This window comes from Salvelinus alpinus, chromosome 12 (genome assembly GCF_045679555.1).
Source record: "Salvelinus alpinus chromosome 12, SLU_Salpinus.1, whole genome shotgun sequence".
NCBI classification, from domain to species: domain Eukaryota; kingdom Metazoa; phylum Chordata; class Actinopteri; order Salmoniformes; family Salmonidae; genus Salvelinus; species Salvelinus alpinus.
Genome location: NC_092097.1, coordinates 15483148 through 15501081, shown reverse-complemented (window position 1 = coordinate 15501081; position 17934 = coordinate 15483148). Strand labels below are relative to the sequence as shown.

Here is a 17934-nt window from a genome sequence, read left to right as displayed (position 1 = left end):
TTTGGCGAAGTGATCAGCAATGGTCCTGTCAGGCTGATGTAGGCTACTTCAGAAAGAAAGACACCAGAACCTTCTTTCAAAAACTATTGAAGCACACCTATACGACCACAAAAACAGTCCATAACCCAGAGACATTTGACCAAATGCTTCCTAGTTTGAGGATTTCACGACTCCATTAATGTCACCATCGCATGAGCTCCTTTCTCGGTCTCACAAGGGAAACCCTACGCCCCAAAGGCTAGGGACAGATCCCATACTTCATTAATCTCCTCACCACAATTACCTATATCCTCAGGGCACTCCTGCAGTGGGGAAGAAGTTTAACAAGCTTCTTAGCACTACAGTAGAATCAATGGCATGGCAAATAAACCCATTCACATTCTAAAGGGGCAGACAGTATGCAGCCTTCAGGGCCTGATATAAAGCACATTGCTGTTAGGCCTAAAGATGTAATGAAGCACCAGGTTTTAATCCTCCCATTTATTGTGTTGCCAATGAGGAGAACTGGTGGGACGGTTGGAATTAGAGTTGAAAAACAATAGAAGCAAAGAATGTGTGTGACAGGTGCAGGGCTGTTCTATGTCATCTGAAACATGTGCACGCTCTCCTCTCCCTCTGATTGTTCTCTCAAGCCTGGATGTGGGTTCCTCCCTGTGTCTGTCCAGTACAATGGTGACCCAATACTCTGTATCCTATTCCTAATTCAGAAAATGTGTGGCTAGTAGGCTTCAATGGTATGCCGTATACCGGGGTATTTGGAAATGGCCACAGGATAGTTTTTCAATACCATTTAAACTACTACTTTGAAGTTTATTTTTTCCACATTTGAATATTTGTAGCTACTTTTTAGTACGTACCTGCAGTCAACTTGTGCAATATGTTAGGAGATAAAGCAGATCGTGTTCATTTCACCTGTCACATTGTTTTACATTTTGAAGCTTATCACATGTAGTTAGTTTACAAGCACACAACCACGAGAGACCAGAGCCTTGTGAGTCACTCACTGTTTGATATCTTAGAACTATTAAGTTAACTGTCTAAAATGTGCTAAATGCTGTGCAGTTATCCATTTGGTTTACTAACTTCTTAGCTAGCTAGCTAAGTGGTTAGCTTCTTGCAATCAAGCTCCTCTTGGTAACAACAGCAGAGAATTCCCTCCTTGATCAAAAGCCAATATTTGTTCTGTGCATGCAGCAAACTTTGAGTAGCATTTTTGCACACATACTTGTATACCTTTTATGAGCTGGGATGTTTGTCCTGGAAATAGTTTGTCAAAGACTTTATAAAAATGTTTTCATGTGTTCGTTAGCATTTAGCTAGCATTTGCTATGGGATTACATTGCTTAAAATAGCGCCCCTTGTGTTCAGTGCTGGTATTACTGAATATCCCAGGATAGAACAAGGTCGGTATGACAACCTGGATACCGCCCAAGCCTAGTGGCTAGGTGTTAGAACTTTAATCAAACATCACTCTAAATGTAATAAATGGCCATAAGCCTACACCTGACATCCATACATACAGTGGGGCAAAAAAGTATTTAGTCAGCCACCAATTGTGCAAGTTCTCCCACTTAAAAATATGAGAGAGGCCTGTAATTTTCATCATAGGTACACTTCAACTATGACAGACAAAATGAGAAACAAAATTAAAGAAAATCACATTGTAGGATTTTTAATGAATTTATTTGCAAATTATGGTGGAAAATAAGTATTTGGTCACCTACAAACAAGCAAGATTTCTGGCTCTCACAGACCTGTAACTTCTTCTTTAAGAGGCTCCTCTGTCCTCCACTCGTTACCTGTATTAATGGCACCTGTTTGAACTTGTTATCAGTATAAAAGACACCTGTCCACAACCTCAAACAGTCACACTCCAAACTCCACTATGGCCAAGACCAAAGAGCTGTCAAAGGACACCAGAAACAAAATTGTAGACCTGCACCAGGCTGGGAAGACTGAATCTGCAATAGGTAAGCAGCTTGGTTTGAAGAAATCAACTGTGGGAGCAATTATTAGGAAATGGAAGACATACAAGACCACTGATAATCTCCCTCGATCTGGGGCTCCACGCAAGATCTCACCCCGTGGGGTCAAAATGATCACAAGAACGGTGAGCAAAAATCCCAGAACCACACGGGGGGACCTAGTGAATGACCTGCAGAGAGCTGGGACCAAAGTAACAAAGCCTACCATCAGTAACACACTACGCCGCCAGGGACTCAAATCCTGCAGTGCCAGACGTGTCCCCCTGCTTAAGCCAGTACATGTCCAGGCCCGTCTGAAGTTTGCTAGAGAGCATTTGGATGATCCAGAAGAAGATTGGGAGAATGTCATATGGTCAGATGAAACCAAAATAGAACTTTTTGGTAAAAACTCAACTCGTCGTGTTTGGAGGACAAAGAATGCTGAGTTGCATCCAAAGAACACCATACCTACTGTGAAGCATGGGGGTGGAAACATCATGCTTTGGGGATGTTTTTCTGCAAAGGGACCAGGACGACTGATCCGTGTAAAGGAAAGAATGAATGGGGCCATGTATCGTGAGATTTTGAGTGAAAAGCTCCTTCCATCAGCAAGGGCATTGAAGATGAAACGTGGCTGGGTCTTTCAGCATGACAATGATCCCAAACACACCGCCCGGGCAACGAAGGAGTGGCTTCGTAAGAAGCATTTCAAGGTCCTGGAGTGGCCTAGCCAGTCTCCAGATCTCAACCCAATAGAAAATCTTTGGAGGGAGTTGAAAGTCCGTGTTGCCCAGCAACAGCCCCAAAACATCACTGCTCTAGAGGAGATCTGCATGGAGGAATGGGCCAATATACCAGCAACAGTGTGTGAAAACCTTGTGAAGACTTACAGAAAACGTTTGATCTCTGTCATTGCCAACAAAGGGTATATAACAAAGTATTGAGAAACTTTTGTTATTGACCAAATACTTATTTTCCACCATAATTTGCAAATAAATTCATAAAAAATCCTACAATGTGATTTTCTGGATTTCTTTTCTCTTCTCATTTTGTCTGTCATAGTTGAAGTGTACCTATGATGAAAATTACAGGCCTCTCATCTTTTTAAGTGGAAGAACTTGCACAATTGGTGGCTGACTAAATACTTTTTTGCCCCACTGTACATCATCTTGGTTTACTTAAGCTGTTAGTTCCCTTGTGTTCATTGCAGATACATTGATATGCTTTGTGTTCTGGGGGCCCCTAACTCTAGCATACACTGTACACTAAAGGGGAATTAAAGGTCTGAATTACACACTGCTAATTCGGGGTGTGAACGTTTAAACGAAATTGGGACATTAATGTTAAAAATCTTAATCAGAAAAACTTTCTTCCACAAAATCACAGTGCAGTTACCACAGAACTACCACGAACAGGTCCCGATCATCATCACTAAGGGAAAAATACAAATTAAACAAATGACTAACGCAACAATTCTGTAATGGTAGTAGGAGATATGCATCTTTCAAATTATTTGCCACGAATATAAAGCGCTCTGCACATTATCGTCATGTTGGAAAAATGGCAGAGAAAGACAGTTAACAACCTGCTCTACCCTGAGTTAGTACAATTTCGAGTTGGCTGCTGCGCTGGGATTTTAGCTGACCCAACATTACAACCTATTGGTGCTAGCGATTAGTGCTTTGGAAACATGCTAAAGTACGGACTGACTGCTAGAAACATGTCTACAACTTCATCAGCAAGCTGTCAAACTATCGTAAGTAAGTGACAAACTACATACTGTTTATCGGTGCACTGCCTAACATCCTTAGACATTCCATCCCTGTGTTTGTCAGTGAAGCTAGCTAACTTTCTCACTGTCTATCAGAGCATATGTCTGTCTGCCCCCGTGCCTGTATTTTAATAGTGAGTAAGTCATGCACAAGACATGTCATGGGAGACATCATCTCAATGTAAATTTTTGCCAAATCTCTTGAAGACTCGAGTGGCCACTTGCTTATGGGCCAAGTGTTCGCTTTGAGATTCAGTACATAGAACTTAATTTCCCACTAGCGATCCTATGCAATAGGACCACCATACGCAATAGGACCATATTCTGCATTGAGTTCACATAACAATTTCTGTTTTTGTAATTGTCTTAAAGGAAAACCAATAAAAAAGAGCAGTTTAAGCATTTAAGATAAATTGTCCATTTGTTATCACATCCCTACTGCTAATGGGGCTACTGTCGAGCACGGCACACTCAGTCCATGTCTTTACAACACATTATGTTTTACAATATTTGGATAAGCAGGTTGCCTGGCAGCTATGTTGTATAGACTTTGAACGTAATACATAATCAAACAGAAGGTGGCCTTTGCTAGATTATAACTAATTTTATGTTGAGGTGTATGCCACTGCTCGCACGACTGGGCTGAATGGCTTATAGAAGAAGGTTTGTTGTCTTTATATTGTCTGATTCCAGCCTCTGACACATTTCCAAAGAACCTCTGTGACCTGTTTTGCAAGGTGAGTAAGGAGGATTTTAACTGAATTTAGCTGAGTTTGTTATTTATAAAAACCAGTATCTGAGCAGAAAGAATATTTTATGTCTTCAGATAGGAAATAGTAGGTCTGTAAATACACTCAGGCTGACTTAGTTTGGCACTGGTGGACGGAGTGCTAGGTTAGCTAAATGACAGCCCGTGTTTGAAACATCAGCCTGGGCTGGTCCTCAGGAGACAGGGCAGAGTCTCTCTGAATAACCTGTTGTTAGGCGAGGTTAGATGTTGGTTTACGAGGGCAGTAAACATTAAATGGCTGTTTTAAATTGGTCACTGATGGCTTTAGTCCTATTTCCAATGAATTTAGATACAGTAAACATTAAATGGCTGTTTTAAATTGGTCACTGATGGCTTTAGTCCTATTTCCAATTAATTTAGATACACACATGCAATTATTCCCCATTGGTTTAGATTTCTGTTATTCAGCCGTTAGACCATCTGTCTTTACATCAACTTGTATGGCTCCTGTTAGCCCTGTACAGAACACTGTCTCTATAGTCTCCTGTCTCTTCACTTCATTGTGGCTGAGGTACTTGGAGGAAAACCTTTTTTCACAATAGTTTATCTTTGAGGGAATCGATTTGAGCTATACTGGAATTTGAATTTGATTGAAAGCCAAAACTAAACAATGACAGAACTGTGGTGCCCTATTTTCAGACAATGCAATGTCCACTCCTATGTTTTTCACTGCTGGGAAAACTGTCATTTATACTTTGGGTTGTTTTAAAACAATGGAGCAGATTCCATGAGCAGAATGCTGTTCTGCCTTCTGGGGAAACTCCATTCAACATCTCAAGTTATTTTGGGACAACTGTAAATTGTGGGTTGTGGATGAAGTTATTATTGAGAATGAGACGTCTGACACATAGTGGCTAGGAGAAACAGGATGGAGGAGAGAGTGCGTGTGTTTATGTTGGTCTTGTTGCAATGCTCTGTCTTGTTTTCTGTTTGGGGAGGTGTTTTTGAATATTTTTTGTCATCCTAGAATAACCACTTGGTGCATAGACGTCTCCTTGACCCAGATGGGAGATAAAGAGCCCGTGTGCCTTCCATGGAGAGAGTGTGAATGTGTTATCAGATTTAGAGAATAATAAGAACCAAACACCAGTATTAGGATATATGTTACCAATTTATCTTCAGCACTGTCTTACCTGTGGCATAGTAGGTGTATTATGTCTATGCTTCACATACAGTAGTGTCCCTTCTGATGTTTACTGTAGTCAGTGGGGTTACTGGAGTGAGGCTAAGTGCCTCTCTCAGTAGTATAACCATAGCACTCTCCCAATGCACATCTGCTTCAATTTAGAATATGTTGTCTTACAGAAAATCAGGTGCCGCTTTCATTAGTCACACGAGCACATGTATAAAGAGTTCATTTCAGATCATTATAAAACATTTAGAGTAGTGTTTTCAACTTTAATGGAGTTATGCGGACTGCATTCCAAACCATTTGTAGACATTACACTGGGTGAAAAGGGTAAATATCAGGGAATATCTTTACCTATACAATTCCGGATATCTGACATTTTATTAGATATACTGTAAGGAGTAGACATGCTCCAGATACGCATTTCCTTATTTCATATACAGAGCTAGGATATTCTCTATAATGGGACAGTTTCTACATGCATCCAATCCGGAACTCAGAAATCTCCCTGCTACCGTATGAGTCCAGGGAGATATCTGGGGTGAGATACGTTCACCTGATGCGCTTGCTCCAGCTTACATATTTGTAGAATACTATAACTCCTGAAAGAGTATGTAGTCAGTACCTGAACATTTATGTATCTGTATTTCTCAAAAAAAGGCATTTCAATAGATATCCTTACATGATATGTAATATTCCTCCTCGTATGTCTGATCAAAAACGGGCTAAATCCAAATTATGAAATGCCTCGAGGCCAAATTATTTTACCTGTTCAGGCACTGGAAATCATCCTGCTTCTTCACATGATGTTGACATATCTGAGCATACATTTGCACCATATTCAGTAGTAGGCTATACAAGGCACGGAAAGGCAAACATTTTATATTTAATCAAAGTTGCTATTTCCAAAGCACATCTCTGCTATTTCTGTAAAAAAAAAAAAATTGCAGCATAGCAAATCCAGAGTTCCAATCACAACACATGTTTTCTGTAAAGATACAAACATAGCAAGGATTGGCCTAAAACATATATTTGTATATATTTTCACAGAAAATAAAAGTTGCACACCCTCAATACCACATACCTGCTCTGTTTTTGTTAAGGACTACGGGTGCAGGTTGGGGCGTCATCGGCGGTCCCTCGCAGTCCTGACCCAACGTGGTGGTAGTGTTGGTCTGTGATCCACTCCAAACTGTCAATGCATCAGTAATGAATCAAATTTGTGTCTATTGCAAGAAAATATTGTCCTTTCACATAACCATACCACAAGGTAGCTACCTTACTCTACCTGCTTCATTCATGACGAGACAACGAACTGGAACAACCTAGCTAGCTAGCAAGCCATGCTGCTAGCTAGCTAAAATGTTGTTATTTGTTAGCTAGCTAGGCTACCAGTTAGCTTTTACCCCCCTATCAAGCCTAGCTAGCTAGCTGGCCATACTGGCTGCTGGCCAAATTAGCTAACGTTCTTGATTCTAGTTACTAAGATCAATAAAACATCTCAAATTAGCTACTCACTTAAGTGTTAACAACTTCAAAGTATTTTCTGAACAGTTTCTCACGTCGTTGTTTCTCCAGTTATCAGTTCAACCACACACCGTTTACACACTCATTTGTGGCCCCCAAATTAAAAAATGACAGTTGTATCTCCACAGCAGAAAATATGAGATTCTTGTTGCTAGGCTACCAGTTACAGTGCTTTCAGTTTGTGCATGCCTTTATCCAGAGGGAATAGAAAAATTATAGCTAGTGTCTGAAAGAATGATATGGATTTAATATTTGTCCAATTATTGAGCATGTCCTCAACTCAAATAAGCATCAGAAATTGTCCTTATTTAGCATATCAAAATGCATATCATGATCCTGATGTGGCCCTCACTCAATAGCATATACTATGTAGACCTACTGTCAGTATTTAACGAGGCAAGTCAGTTAAGAACAAATTCTTATTTACAATGACGGCCTACACTGGCCAAACCCTAACCCGGACGATGCTGGGCCAGTTGTGCGCCGCCCTATGGGACTCCCAATCACGGCCGGTTGTGATACAGCCTGGAATCGAACCATGGTCTGTAGTGACGCCTCTAGCACTGAGATGCAGTGCCTTAGACCGCTGCGCCACTCGAGAGCCCTAACCGGCTGTGATTTGTCATCATATAGAGAAAATAAGATGTTCACATAGGCCTGTCTCCGGCTATCTAATGAGCACATCCTGCCATAGGAAATGCTCATGAGTAATCCCAATATCATATGTCTAAAAGACACATGTGGATTCAGAATTTGTCAGGATATGGTGCACATCCACAAACTCAATATGTATTGGAAATTATCTGTATTCTCTACAATATCAAAAACGTATCATGTGAAGATATCCCCTGATATGGACCCTTTTCGCCCAGTGATTTTCTATTGAGTAGGACAACTGCATACTCACACACTTCTAACTCAGCGACTGGCTCGAGTGTAACAGATTAGTTTGACCATCAAGTAACACTGTAAAAGTTCAACCCTATCTCACCAACCATTTGAAAGAGGGTCGATCTCTACTCTGCACAGTGAACTTGAGTGGCTGGGTGATGTTACACATCACATAGTTAGATAACGGGGAGGGTGTTGATCTTGTATAAGAGCTCCCAGAATACATCTTCCAAGAATTCCAAACCTGACCGACAGGTTTATCAGCAGCTGTCAGCGAGATGCTGGTTCCACTTTGTATCCTAACTACTGTTTATTTACCCTGGTGGAAAGTCCATTATGCAACCACTGTACCCCACGCTGCTTCTACACAGCTAACTCTGGCCTACGCACATGACCTTTAACCCCTGGTTTCTTGTCAGCACGTTTACATGGTGGTGTCTTATGCACGTGTTCACAACATCTCTCCGCTGCTGTGTTTTCTCTTTCTGATTTTTTTTCTCTCATAACAATAATGTAATGCCAAAAACGTGACTTTGACAGGGTTGCCAGAGACCTCACATTGCGATATTGTCGCGATACTTATGTGCCGATAATTACAAGTTTTATTGCGATTCGATGTTCCAAGCACATTGCTCACCATGTCTGCTGCAGAGGGGAAGAGAGCCATAAGAAAACAAATTGGCTTACTATTTAAAAATGATGAACAAGCTATGAAGCAAAAATACTGGCGTTTTTGGTGCAGGTACAACTGACTAGAGCAAAGATAATATTGTGACAGTCAAACTGGAGGCATAAGCAGTCAATAGTCCTATGCCACACACTCCCCACTTGCTGCTGTAAGGGAATGCCTCCTTGGGAGACTGGAAGCAGTGGGAGGGAGGCTGAGGAGTGGGTGTGTGGGATAGGACTATTGACTGCTTATGTCTCCAGTTTGACTGTCCCTTTATTTCCACCCGCTTCCCGCCCATTAAGCTTTTGATCCATCAGTATAAAAGTTGTCCCCTCCTCGACTGAAACTATCCATGGCGCCTCACTGCAGGAATTCTCTTTTGTGATTAGCTAGACTTGTAAACACCCCCCCTTCATGCCCATCCCTCATCACATCAAACTCTCTCAATTCAAAAGGGCTTTATTTGCATGTGAAACATGTTTACATTGCCATTACATCGTCTGTCTCTGTCTCTGTCTTTCTCTCTCCGGCTCTCACACACATTCTCTCTCACATAATGATGTATGTGGACACTTACATACTTTGACTGCAGATGTTCAGAAGAAAACAGGGCTAAATTAGATTTATTCGTCTCTCTTCTTGAAGAGGTTGGTCATGTTAATTACAGTCATGTAAGCTGTGACAGGGAATTATGTGTCCTTGTTCAGAGTGGGAGGCAGATGGTCTCCCAACAGACAGCAGAAACATTCACACTGACACCACACAGGCAGGGATCATGTGGAGAGCCCCTGTCCCCCTGGATGTTAACCTGGCAGTGAAGAGGGGAACGCATACAGATAGTTTCCACTGAGCTTTATGCCCAATGCAAAGGCAGTCCTGTCGACTTGGCTGGCATTCTTCTCTTCTGAGGCTATTTTGAGGCTGGGGGTGCGGGTGGCATGTGTTGGGTACTGTGGCCTGTGCCAGACACCCTGCACCCCCTCTTCACCACAGGTTCCCTGGCCATGTGTCCCAAATTGTAGGGAAATGGTCAAATACCCTCGTCCATGATGATCTGGGAGTGCATTTGAAAAAGAGAATCCCGGCTCTATGCATTTACTGGTCTGTCAACCACTGACACCGCCCCCAGTTAACTCTTGGGCTGCTTTATTCCCCTTTAACACACACAGGAACTTTATTTACACACAGAAACATTCAGGTACCTGGGGATGTACTGGAATGGTTGTGGTTCTCTAATGGACAGAAACAGAGGTAATGAACACACTTTACACAATGCAATAACTAATAGCACAAGTAGAGAAACAAAGCTTTTAACAATGGAAGCAATGTATACATGTCAACAAGCTCTGTCTCACTGCAGAATTAGACGTTCATCCACGTTCTTCAGACGTTACATTTGGAGTTGTTTTTGTTGCTCCTGCTGCTCTGTATCATTCCATTTCTCCAAATTTCGAAGTTAAGGATTAAGTTTAGGCACTCATTCCGAATGGTTAAGGTTTGGGATACGGTTAAAACCAAAAATTACAAACCTGTGTCCAGGACTAGGATCGAACGCGAAACCTTCTGATCCAGAGTCATGGGAGTACGCCCATCCACAACACCCTAGCAAAACCCAAGCCTACTTAATAGCGCTCACTGTTGCCCCTTCTCGACGTCCTCAGGACATGGATAGACGTCCAATTCGAACTTCAATCTTGAATGACCTGGCTGATAAATGTATATGCTACCTGCACACATTACATAACAAAGTAAACATACAATACAACTAATTTTGAAGAACAATATACATGTCACACAACTCACTTTGTGCACGCACACCATCCCAGTCCACAGAAGTCCAGTTGTGTTGAGTAGAGCATAGGTGTAGGAGCTTGCTGCTCTCTCTGCAACTGCTTGGAGGAGACTGAGAAGTATGTGTGACCTGGAGATTCAGAAGGGTGTCCGGCACCCTAGCAACTGGCATGGCAACCAATCAGAGCTAGGTCAAACAGGTCAGAGAGTTTGAGGCCGGCTATGGTAAAACTAGACTATCAGGCATCACTACTGGGGAACAGGGAGTTTATTTTTATTTTACCTTTATTTAACTAGGCAAGTCAGTTAAGAACAAATTCTTATTTTCAATGATGGCCTAGGAACAGTTGGTTAACTGCCATGTTCAGGGGCAGAACGACAGATTGCTACCTTGTCAGCTCGGGGATCCGATCTTGCAACCTTTCGGTTACTAGTCCAACGCTCTAACCACTAGGCTACCTGAGTGAGGTGTGCAACTTGAAAGGTTGTGAGGTGATGGTAAGAGTCATCGGCAGGGAACTTGTAACAGCCACCCCTAAATATGAGCAGCATATTTTGCCCATGTAGGTCCAGACTCAGTGGTGGTATATCCGGGAAGTCAATCAGCGGCTGGACCAGGACTGGAGCTGGGTCAGGTGGTGCATGCTGGGCAGGGGCAACCTGGGCAACCCCAATGGACCTTCATCTGACACCGCCTGGTATAGAGGTCCTGAATGGCAGGGAGCTCGGCCCCAGTGATGTACTGGTCCGTACGCACTACCCTCTGTAGCACCTTGCGGTCGGATGCCAAGCAGTTGCAATACCAAGCAGTGATGCACCCAGTCAAGATGCTCTCAATGGTGCAGCTGTATAACTTTTGAAGATCTGAGGGCCCATGCCAAATCTTTTCAACCTCCATTTTCAGGTTCTTCTTCTCCAATGCCCTGTCTCTACCTCCTGCCTAGCCCCTAACTGGGTTCTCAGCCGACCTATAAGGACACGACAGGCTGGCTGTGGGTCTCTCATGGATTCATTGGCACACTTGAAGCTGCTCTGCATCAGAGAACTAGATCAAAAGAGACCATATAAGGGATTTCTCAAAGGGAAACATGACCCAAATGTATCTCCTCAATCTGACAGGTTGCCCCCTTTCTCAATGACACATTCCTCTGTACCCTGTCTGTGTGTGTATGTGGGCCAGTCTCAAACCCCTCCCCACCCCTTCCCAGTGTTCTGCTGAGTTAGCTGCTAGTGATCCTCATGCCATGCCCAGTGTGGTGCTGTTGGAGCGGATGGTGCTCTCCAGGCCTGCCGGCTGTGGTCCTAGTGCCGTACAGAGCGGGTCCACCTGTCCCTTAGTCAGATCAGACACACAGAGCTATTCCCGCTGCTCCTCAGCCCACCAGAGGGATGACATCACTGCTGAACCAGCATTCTATAGCACTCACACACAGATGGACACGTGTTGTGGTCGCAAACATTCACTATACATATGGGTCGTGTAAGGGTGTTTGCTTTGTAGTCCGTTTTTGACTTTAACTTGTGTGCAGGTTATCGGATAAGCATTTAACAGGGATGGTCATATCAGTAGGATTTCCATACTGAACAAAGTGTTTTGTTATTAATTGCTTCAAAGCGGTTTTCCTCTTTCTCGTTACTCTCAGTCCTAACAACATTATTTTCTGTCTGTTTTTTAGTCCAGATTGGGTGGAGATCCTGGAGCCACGCTCTCGGGAGCGCATGTATGTGAACCTGGCCACTGGCGAATGCGGCTGGGACCCTCCCTTAGGCGCTCCCGTTCGTCAGGCTGACGGCAACCAGTGGTGGGAGCTCTTTGACTCCCAGAGCGGCCGCTTCTACTACTACAACTCCGTGGGACGCCAGACTGTCTGGCACCGACCCCAAGGGGGCGACATAGTTCCCCTCTCCCAGCTACAGGCTATGAAGCGCTGCTCTGAGGCCAAGCGGGCCGGGGGAACTGGAGAGAGGGACAGGGAGCCTGGAACAGGTAGACTGGGGAGTACAGGGAGCCGTACAGGGAGCCAGGGACGCGGCACCCCTCTTCCAGAGCACCATGGAGTGGGGGGTACAGACAGCCAGGGGCGCCTCACCCCTCGTCCAGAGCACCATGGAGCAGGGAGCCTGGGGAGTACAGGCAGCCAGGGACACCGCACTCCTCGTCCAGAGCATCATGGAGCAGGAAGCCTGGGGAATACAGGCAGCCAGGGACACCGCACCCCTCGTCCAGAGCATTATGGAGCGGGGGGTACAGACAGGCAGGGACACCGCACCCCTCATCCAGAGCATAATGGAGCAGGAAGCCTGGGGAGTACAGGCAGCCAGGGACACCGCACCCCTCTTCCAGAGCACCATGGAGCAGGTAGCCTGGGGAGTACAGGCAGCCAGGGACACCGCACCCCTCTTCCAGAGCACCATGGAGCAGGTAGCCTGGGGAGTACAGGCAGCCAGGGACACCGCACCCCTCTTCCAGAGCACCATGGAGCAGGTAGCCTGGGGAGTATAGGCAGCCAGGGACACCGCACCCCTCTTCCAGAGCACCATGGAGCAGGTAGTCTGGGGAGTATAGGCAGCCAGGGACACCGCACCCCTCTTCCAGAGCACCATGGAGCAGGTAGTCTGGGGAGTATAGGCAGCCAGGGACACCGCACCCCTCTTCCAGAGCACCATGGAGCAGGTAGTCTGGGGAGTACAGGCAGCCAGGGACACCGCACCCCTCTTCCAGAGCAGAGTAAGCCTGTCCCCAGAACCCCTGAGACCCCAAGCGAGAGAGAGACTTCAGACACAGTGGTGGACGGCAGACCAGCTCAGGGAGACAACAGCTCGGACGAAAGCAAGGAGTCACTGAGGTACGTCTGATCTCTTTGTTTTGCTATTGAACCAAATGACTGTTGATAGGTAGGACATGGTTGGATTTAATTATTAGAGGATCACGTTTCAGTAAAGAGGCCATATGGTAATAGCAAAAACATATTTGTTATCCCATTGTGGCATGCTGACTTTAAAATGCTTTGGGCATGAGACCATTTGACAAGTAAGGCTACCTCGACTGCTTTATTTTCACTCTCACTTATCCTGACATTCCACATGCACCACGTTTCCATAATTTTCTCTGTGAATCACACCGCAACCATTTTAAAGCAAATTGCTACCAAATGTGAAGACGGGTGCAGTCATAAAGTGCATGACATTCCCCTCTCCCTTCACGTTGGTAGAAAGGCACCTAACAGTAAGGGCCATTCAAAGACCCTATCGTGTGCTCAGCGCGGTGGCAGAATCCAAACCAGCATCTCCCCTTGAGAGGCAGATTCCACACATGCCAGCTCTATTTCCCCTGGCCCATGGCCACTAGTGCTGTCTCAGTGCCCCTGTGTGCTGCTCACTGCCGCTACGCTCCACTCCAGCCCCATATACGCTCATTTATTTTTCCTAAAACAACACGAGGCCCCTCGACATCAAAGACCAATGGGGGTCTCTGGTGGGGGAAGCCATACCACCGGAGACAAAACATGACTGAGGTACCCTTTAATAACGTTTCAGAGGAAAGGAGGAGTGTTGTCTGTTCTTGGGTAATAACATACAGGACTTCTACATTCCAGTTAGTTCTAAACAGGAGACCCTGCTGTTCCTAGAGTTGTCTGTGTCTCTTCACTTCGACCTGGCCCCTCTGCTCTCTACCTGGGTCCTGGGTATCAATCCTCAGCCACGTGGAGGACCTCACCTCGCCGGGGTCAGCAGGACTATCCTACCCTCTGACTCTGATTGCGTAAGATAGAAGGGGAACTAATTGCTCACCCCTTGCTGTCCGAAGGCCCTGGTGGAGATACAGCCTGCCTGACTCTTTGACATTCCATCCTTTTAGAAGCATTTACTCCCCAGGGATCTCCACCACTCTGCAGTCATCCCTAATGACTCAATGTTTCCCAGAAGTCTCCATGTCTCCCCAAAACAATGGGCATCTGTGTCTCTGGGTGGAGCTGAAGAGTCTTAAACTCTTCTGGGCTTTGCACCCCACTTAGCCATATGGTGGTTTTCACTGGTCTTTCTCTCTGGGCTTGTAATTAGATCCCACCATGCAATGAGGAGAGAAGATGGAATGTGACAAACAATAAATGGATGGAAACAGAGTTTGTTTCATGTTTGGGGTTGGAGAGGAACATTTCGGGACCTGCACCTTTCTCTTCTTCACGTCTGGCTGATTAATAGCTGAGCCTAGTCATGATCAAAGGGACATTTCAAACATTTTCAACTTCATATTCTCCAGCACCACCCCAACATCAACCTACAGTATACAAATGGTGCATTTCTATGTTTAGGAGTAAAAAATATAGAGGAACTGTTTCCAATGACATCATGAACCAATTATTATGTAACACCTACTCATAATTGGTTAAAATCACGATTCAACACATCTTCCTTTTTTAATACGAAACATAGAAACTTGCAGTTTTCACATATGTTGATGTTGGGGAGGTGCTGGAGATGATGAGTATGAAGTAGAATTGTTTTGACATTTTCCTTTAAGAGGCTCTGCCAGTTCAGTAGTGTGGAAGGCTCTGCCAGTTCAGTAGTGTGGAAGGCTCTGCCAGTTCAGTAGTGTGGAAGGCTCTGCCAGTTCAGTAGTGTGGAAGGCTCTGCCTGTTCAGTAGTGTGGAAGGCTCTGCCTGTTCAGTAGTGTGGAAGGCTCTGCCTGTTCAGTAGTGTGGAAGGCTCTGCCTGTTCAGTAGTGTGGAAGGCTCTGCCTGTTCAGTAGTGTGGAAGGCTCTGCCTGTTCAGTAGTGTGGAAGGCTCTGCCTGTTCAGTAGTGTGGAAGGCTCTGCCTGTTCAGTAGTGTGGAAGGCTCTGCCTGTTCAGTAGTGTGGAAGGCTCTGCCTGTTCAGTAGTGTGGAAGGCTCTGCCTGTTCAGTAGTGTGGAAGGCTCTGCCTGTTCAGTAGTGTGGAAGGCTCTGCCTGTTCAGTAGTGTGGAAGGCTCTGCCTGTTCAGTAGTGTGGAAGGCTCTGCCTGTTCAGTAGTGTGGAAGGCTCTGCCTCTTCAGTAGTGTGGAAGGCTCTGCCTCTTCAGTAGTGTGGAAGGCTCTGCCTCTTCAGTAGTGTGGAAGGCTCTGCCTGTTCAGTAGTGTGGAAGGCTCTGCCTGTTCAGTAGTGTGGAAGGCTCTGCCAGTTCAGTAGTGTGGAAGGCTCTGCCAGTTCAGTAGTGTGGAAGGCTCTGCCTGTTCAGTAGTGTGGAAGGCTCTGCCTGTTCAGTAGTGTGGAAGGCTCTGCCAGTTCAGTAGTGTGGAAGGCTCTGCCAGTTCAGTAGTGTGGAAGGCTTTGTAGGGCATGTAGTGCTCTATTGAAAGAGATGCACCAGATAGCCTTAGTTTGTTCTTGAGGAAAGTGTAGGCTCTTTTTACAGAAGCATCATTCATTTCTATTCCAGGACAGAAGTGGGCTGGGCATTCATGTATTCCATGCTGAACATGGGGTTTCTTGACATTCAGCTATGTTCCTTTAAGGTGTGCATAATGTCTACTTCAGTTTGACCAAGTTCCCTTTTCTTACTTTGTTGAATCTGTTCAGAAATTCATGTGCATTTCAACATTGATGATGATGTTTGAGAGAAAAGTGTTCAGAGGAAACTTGACAATCAGTTGTTCCAATCCCAGTTTCCTTTTAGTTCTATAAATACATCGGAGGAGTGGTCTTACAATATCTATCTGCCTGTTAACACAGGGTTTCCCAAATTCTGTCCTGGGGCCCCTCCTGGGTGCATGTTTTGGTTTTTGCCCAAGCTCTACACAGCTGATCAAATTAACCAATTCATCATCAAGCTTTGATTATTTGAATCAGCTGTGTAGTACAAAGGCAAAAAACAAAACGAGCACCCAGGGGGGGGACCCAGGACCGACTTTGGGAAACCCTGTGTTTACACACCAACTGTGTTCAGTTGGGTTGCACTGTTTAGTTTTTTCAGCTTTTTCTCTCGCTCGCGCACGTTAAATCTGTTACTCTTATCACATGGCCTGGGAATTTCTGGGTGATCTGACCCTGTACAGCTAATCAGGAAAATGCCTTAAACTCCTTGGGTAAACATGTCCAGAAGTACTAGAGCAAGGGATTCTGATCTTTTTAAACAGTAAATGGTTGGCGATCACCTTGCTTACGACCTCTGTACTGGATTGTGGATTTCACAACAGATGCAGAGTTTCCGCTGCAGTCATTTAGTTGTGGCGCTGCGCCATTGCAAACTCATTGCCGCCACGCAAAAAAAAATATGGAACAGCCGGGGCGCACTTTGAAGATACTAGAATAGTACACATTTAAGTCCAAAGTTGATCTATTTACCTAGTCGGTTTGTTGTGCATTCTGTGCGAGATGAATATTCCTCTCAAGGCACATTGAAGTTGCGAGTACCATAGGGAGGGAAACATGCATTCTGACAAGCAGTCAATGCACAACGATTCATACTGCAATCACAGGGAAAACAGTTGTTTTAATGGCCTTTGTTAAAAAGAGGGGGTTCCCAGCATCCCATTACCACTTTATTTATTAATTTATTATCAACTCCTAAATATGCGGGAACTGCACCAGTTTAAACCAAGAGTTTTTAGTAGCTGAATGGTTAAATGCACCTTACTGCTCCGCAATTCGCTGTGAGTGTATAAGGGAGAGTGAGGCTGAATATAACATGGGTAGCTTGGGGTAAAGTGTATTCCAGTTTTAAACAGGAGACTGCTGTTCCTAGAGTTATCTGTGTGTCTCTTCACTTCCACCTGGCCCCTGCTCTCTGCCTGGGTCCTGGGTATCAAACCTCAGCCATGTGGAGGACCTCGCCAGGGCCAGCAAGACTCTCCTACCCTCTGACCTCTGACACTGATTGCGTAAGGTCGAAGGGGGAAGAGATGACCTGTGTGTGTATGTAGAGGGGATGCATGAGAGGATTCATGTGGGGTAGAAGTTGGGTTAGCTTGCCCTGTAGCTTGTCCTGTAGTGTTTTGGAGTTCCATGGGACAGATGAACTGTAGGGGAAGTGTCCTACTTTTTGAAGGCACATGACAGAGATGTGTAAGGTAACCCAGAAGTGACTTGGGGTGGTTCACATATGGGTCATAGCACCCCATTATCCTGTGGGTTGCCCCAGGGTTAGAATGGGTCAATAAAGGAAGAAAGGCCCTCCGTTAATCACAAGTGGCCCTAGGGGCAACTGATCTGTGAGATATCTCTGAGGAGGAAGTGAAGGTATGGTGTATAGTGAACTAAGTTACCAAAAGAATAGTATGTGCCTTTTTCATTAGCCGCTAATGATATAGCTACACTCAAAAGACTGACAGGATTCAATCCAAGTCAGTCAGGCGAAGATCAAACACACTTTAAACTTGTTGTTACGGATCGGTGCGCAATCGCCATTGCACAACGTGTGCAAGT

General features: G+C 44.9%; 1 protein-coding gene across 2 annotated transcripts in view; it reads left to right on the top strand.

Moving 5' to 3' along the window:
• Positions 1–17934, top strand: part of LOC139536558 (rho GTPase-activating protein 39-like) — a 54908-nt gene that overhangs the window by 10299 nt on the left and 26675 nt on the right. For both annotated transcript variants that reach the window (XM_071337176.1, XM_071337175.1), the window contains exon 2: positions 12210–13379. In XM_071337176.1, coding sequence (XP_071193277.1) covers positions 12210–13379 — 1170 coding nt within the window. The remainder of the gene's footprint in view (positions 1–12209; positions 13380–17934) is intronic.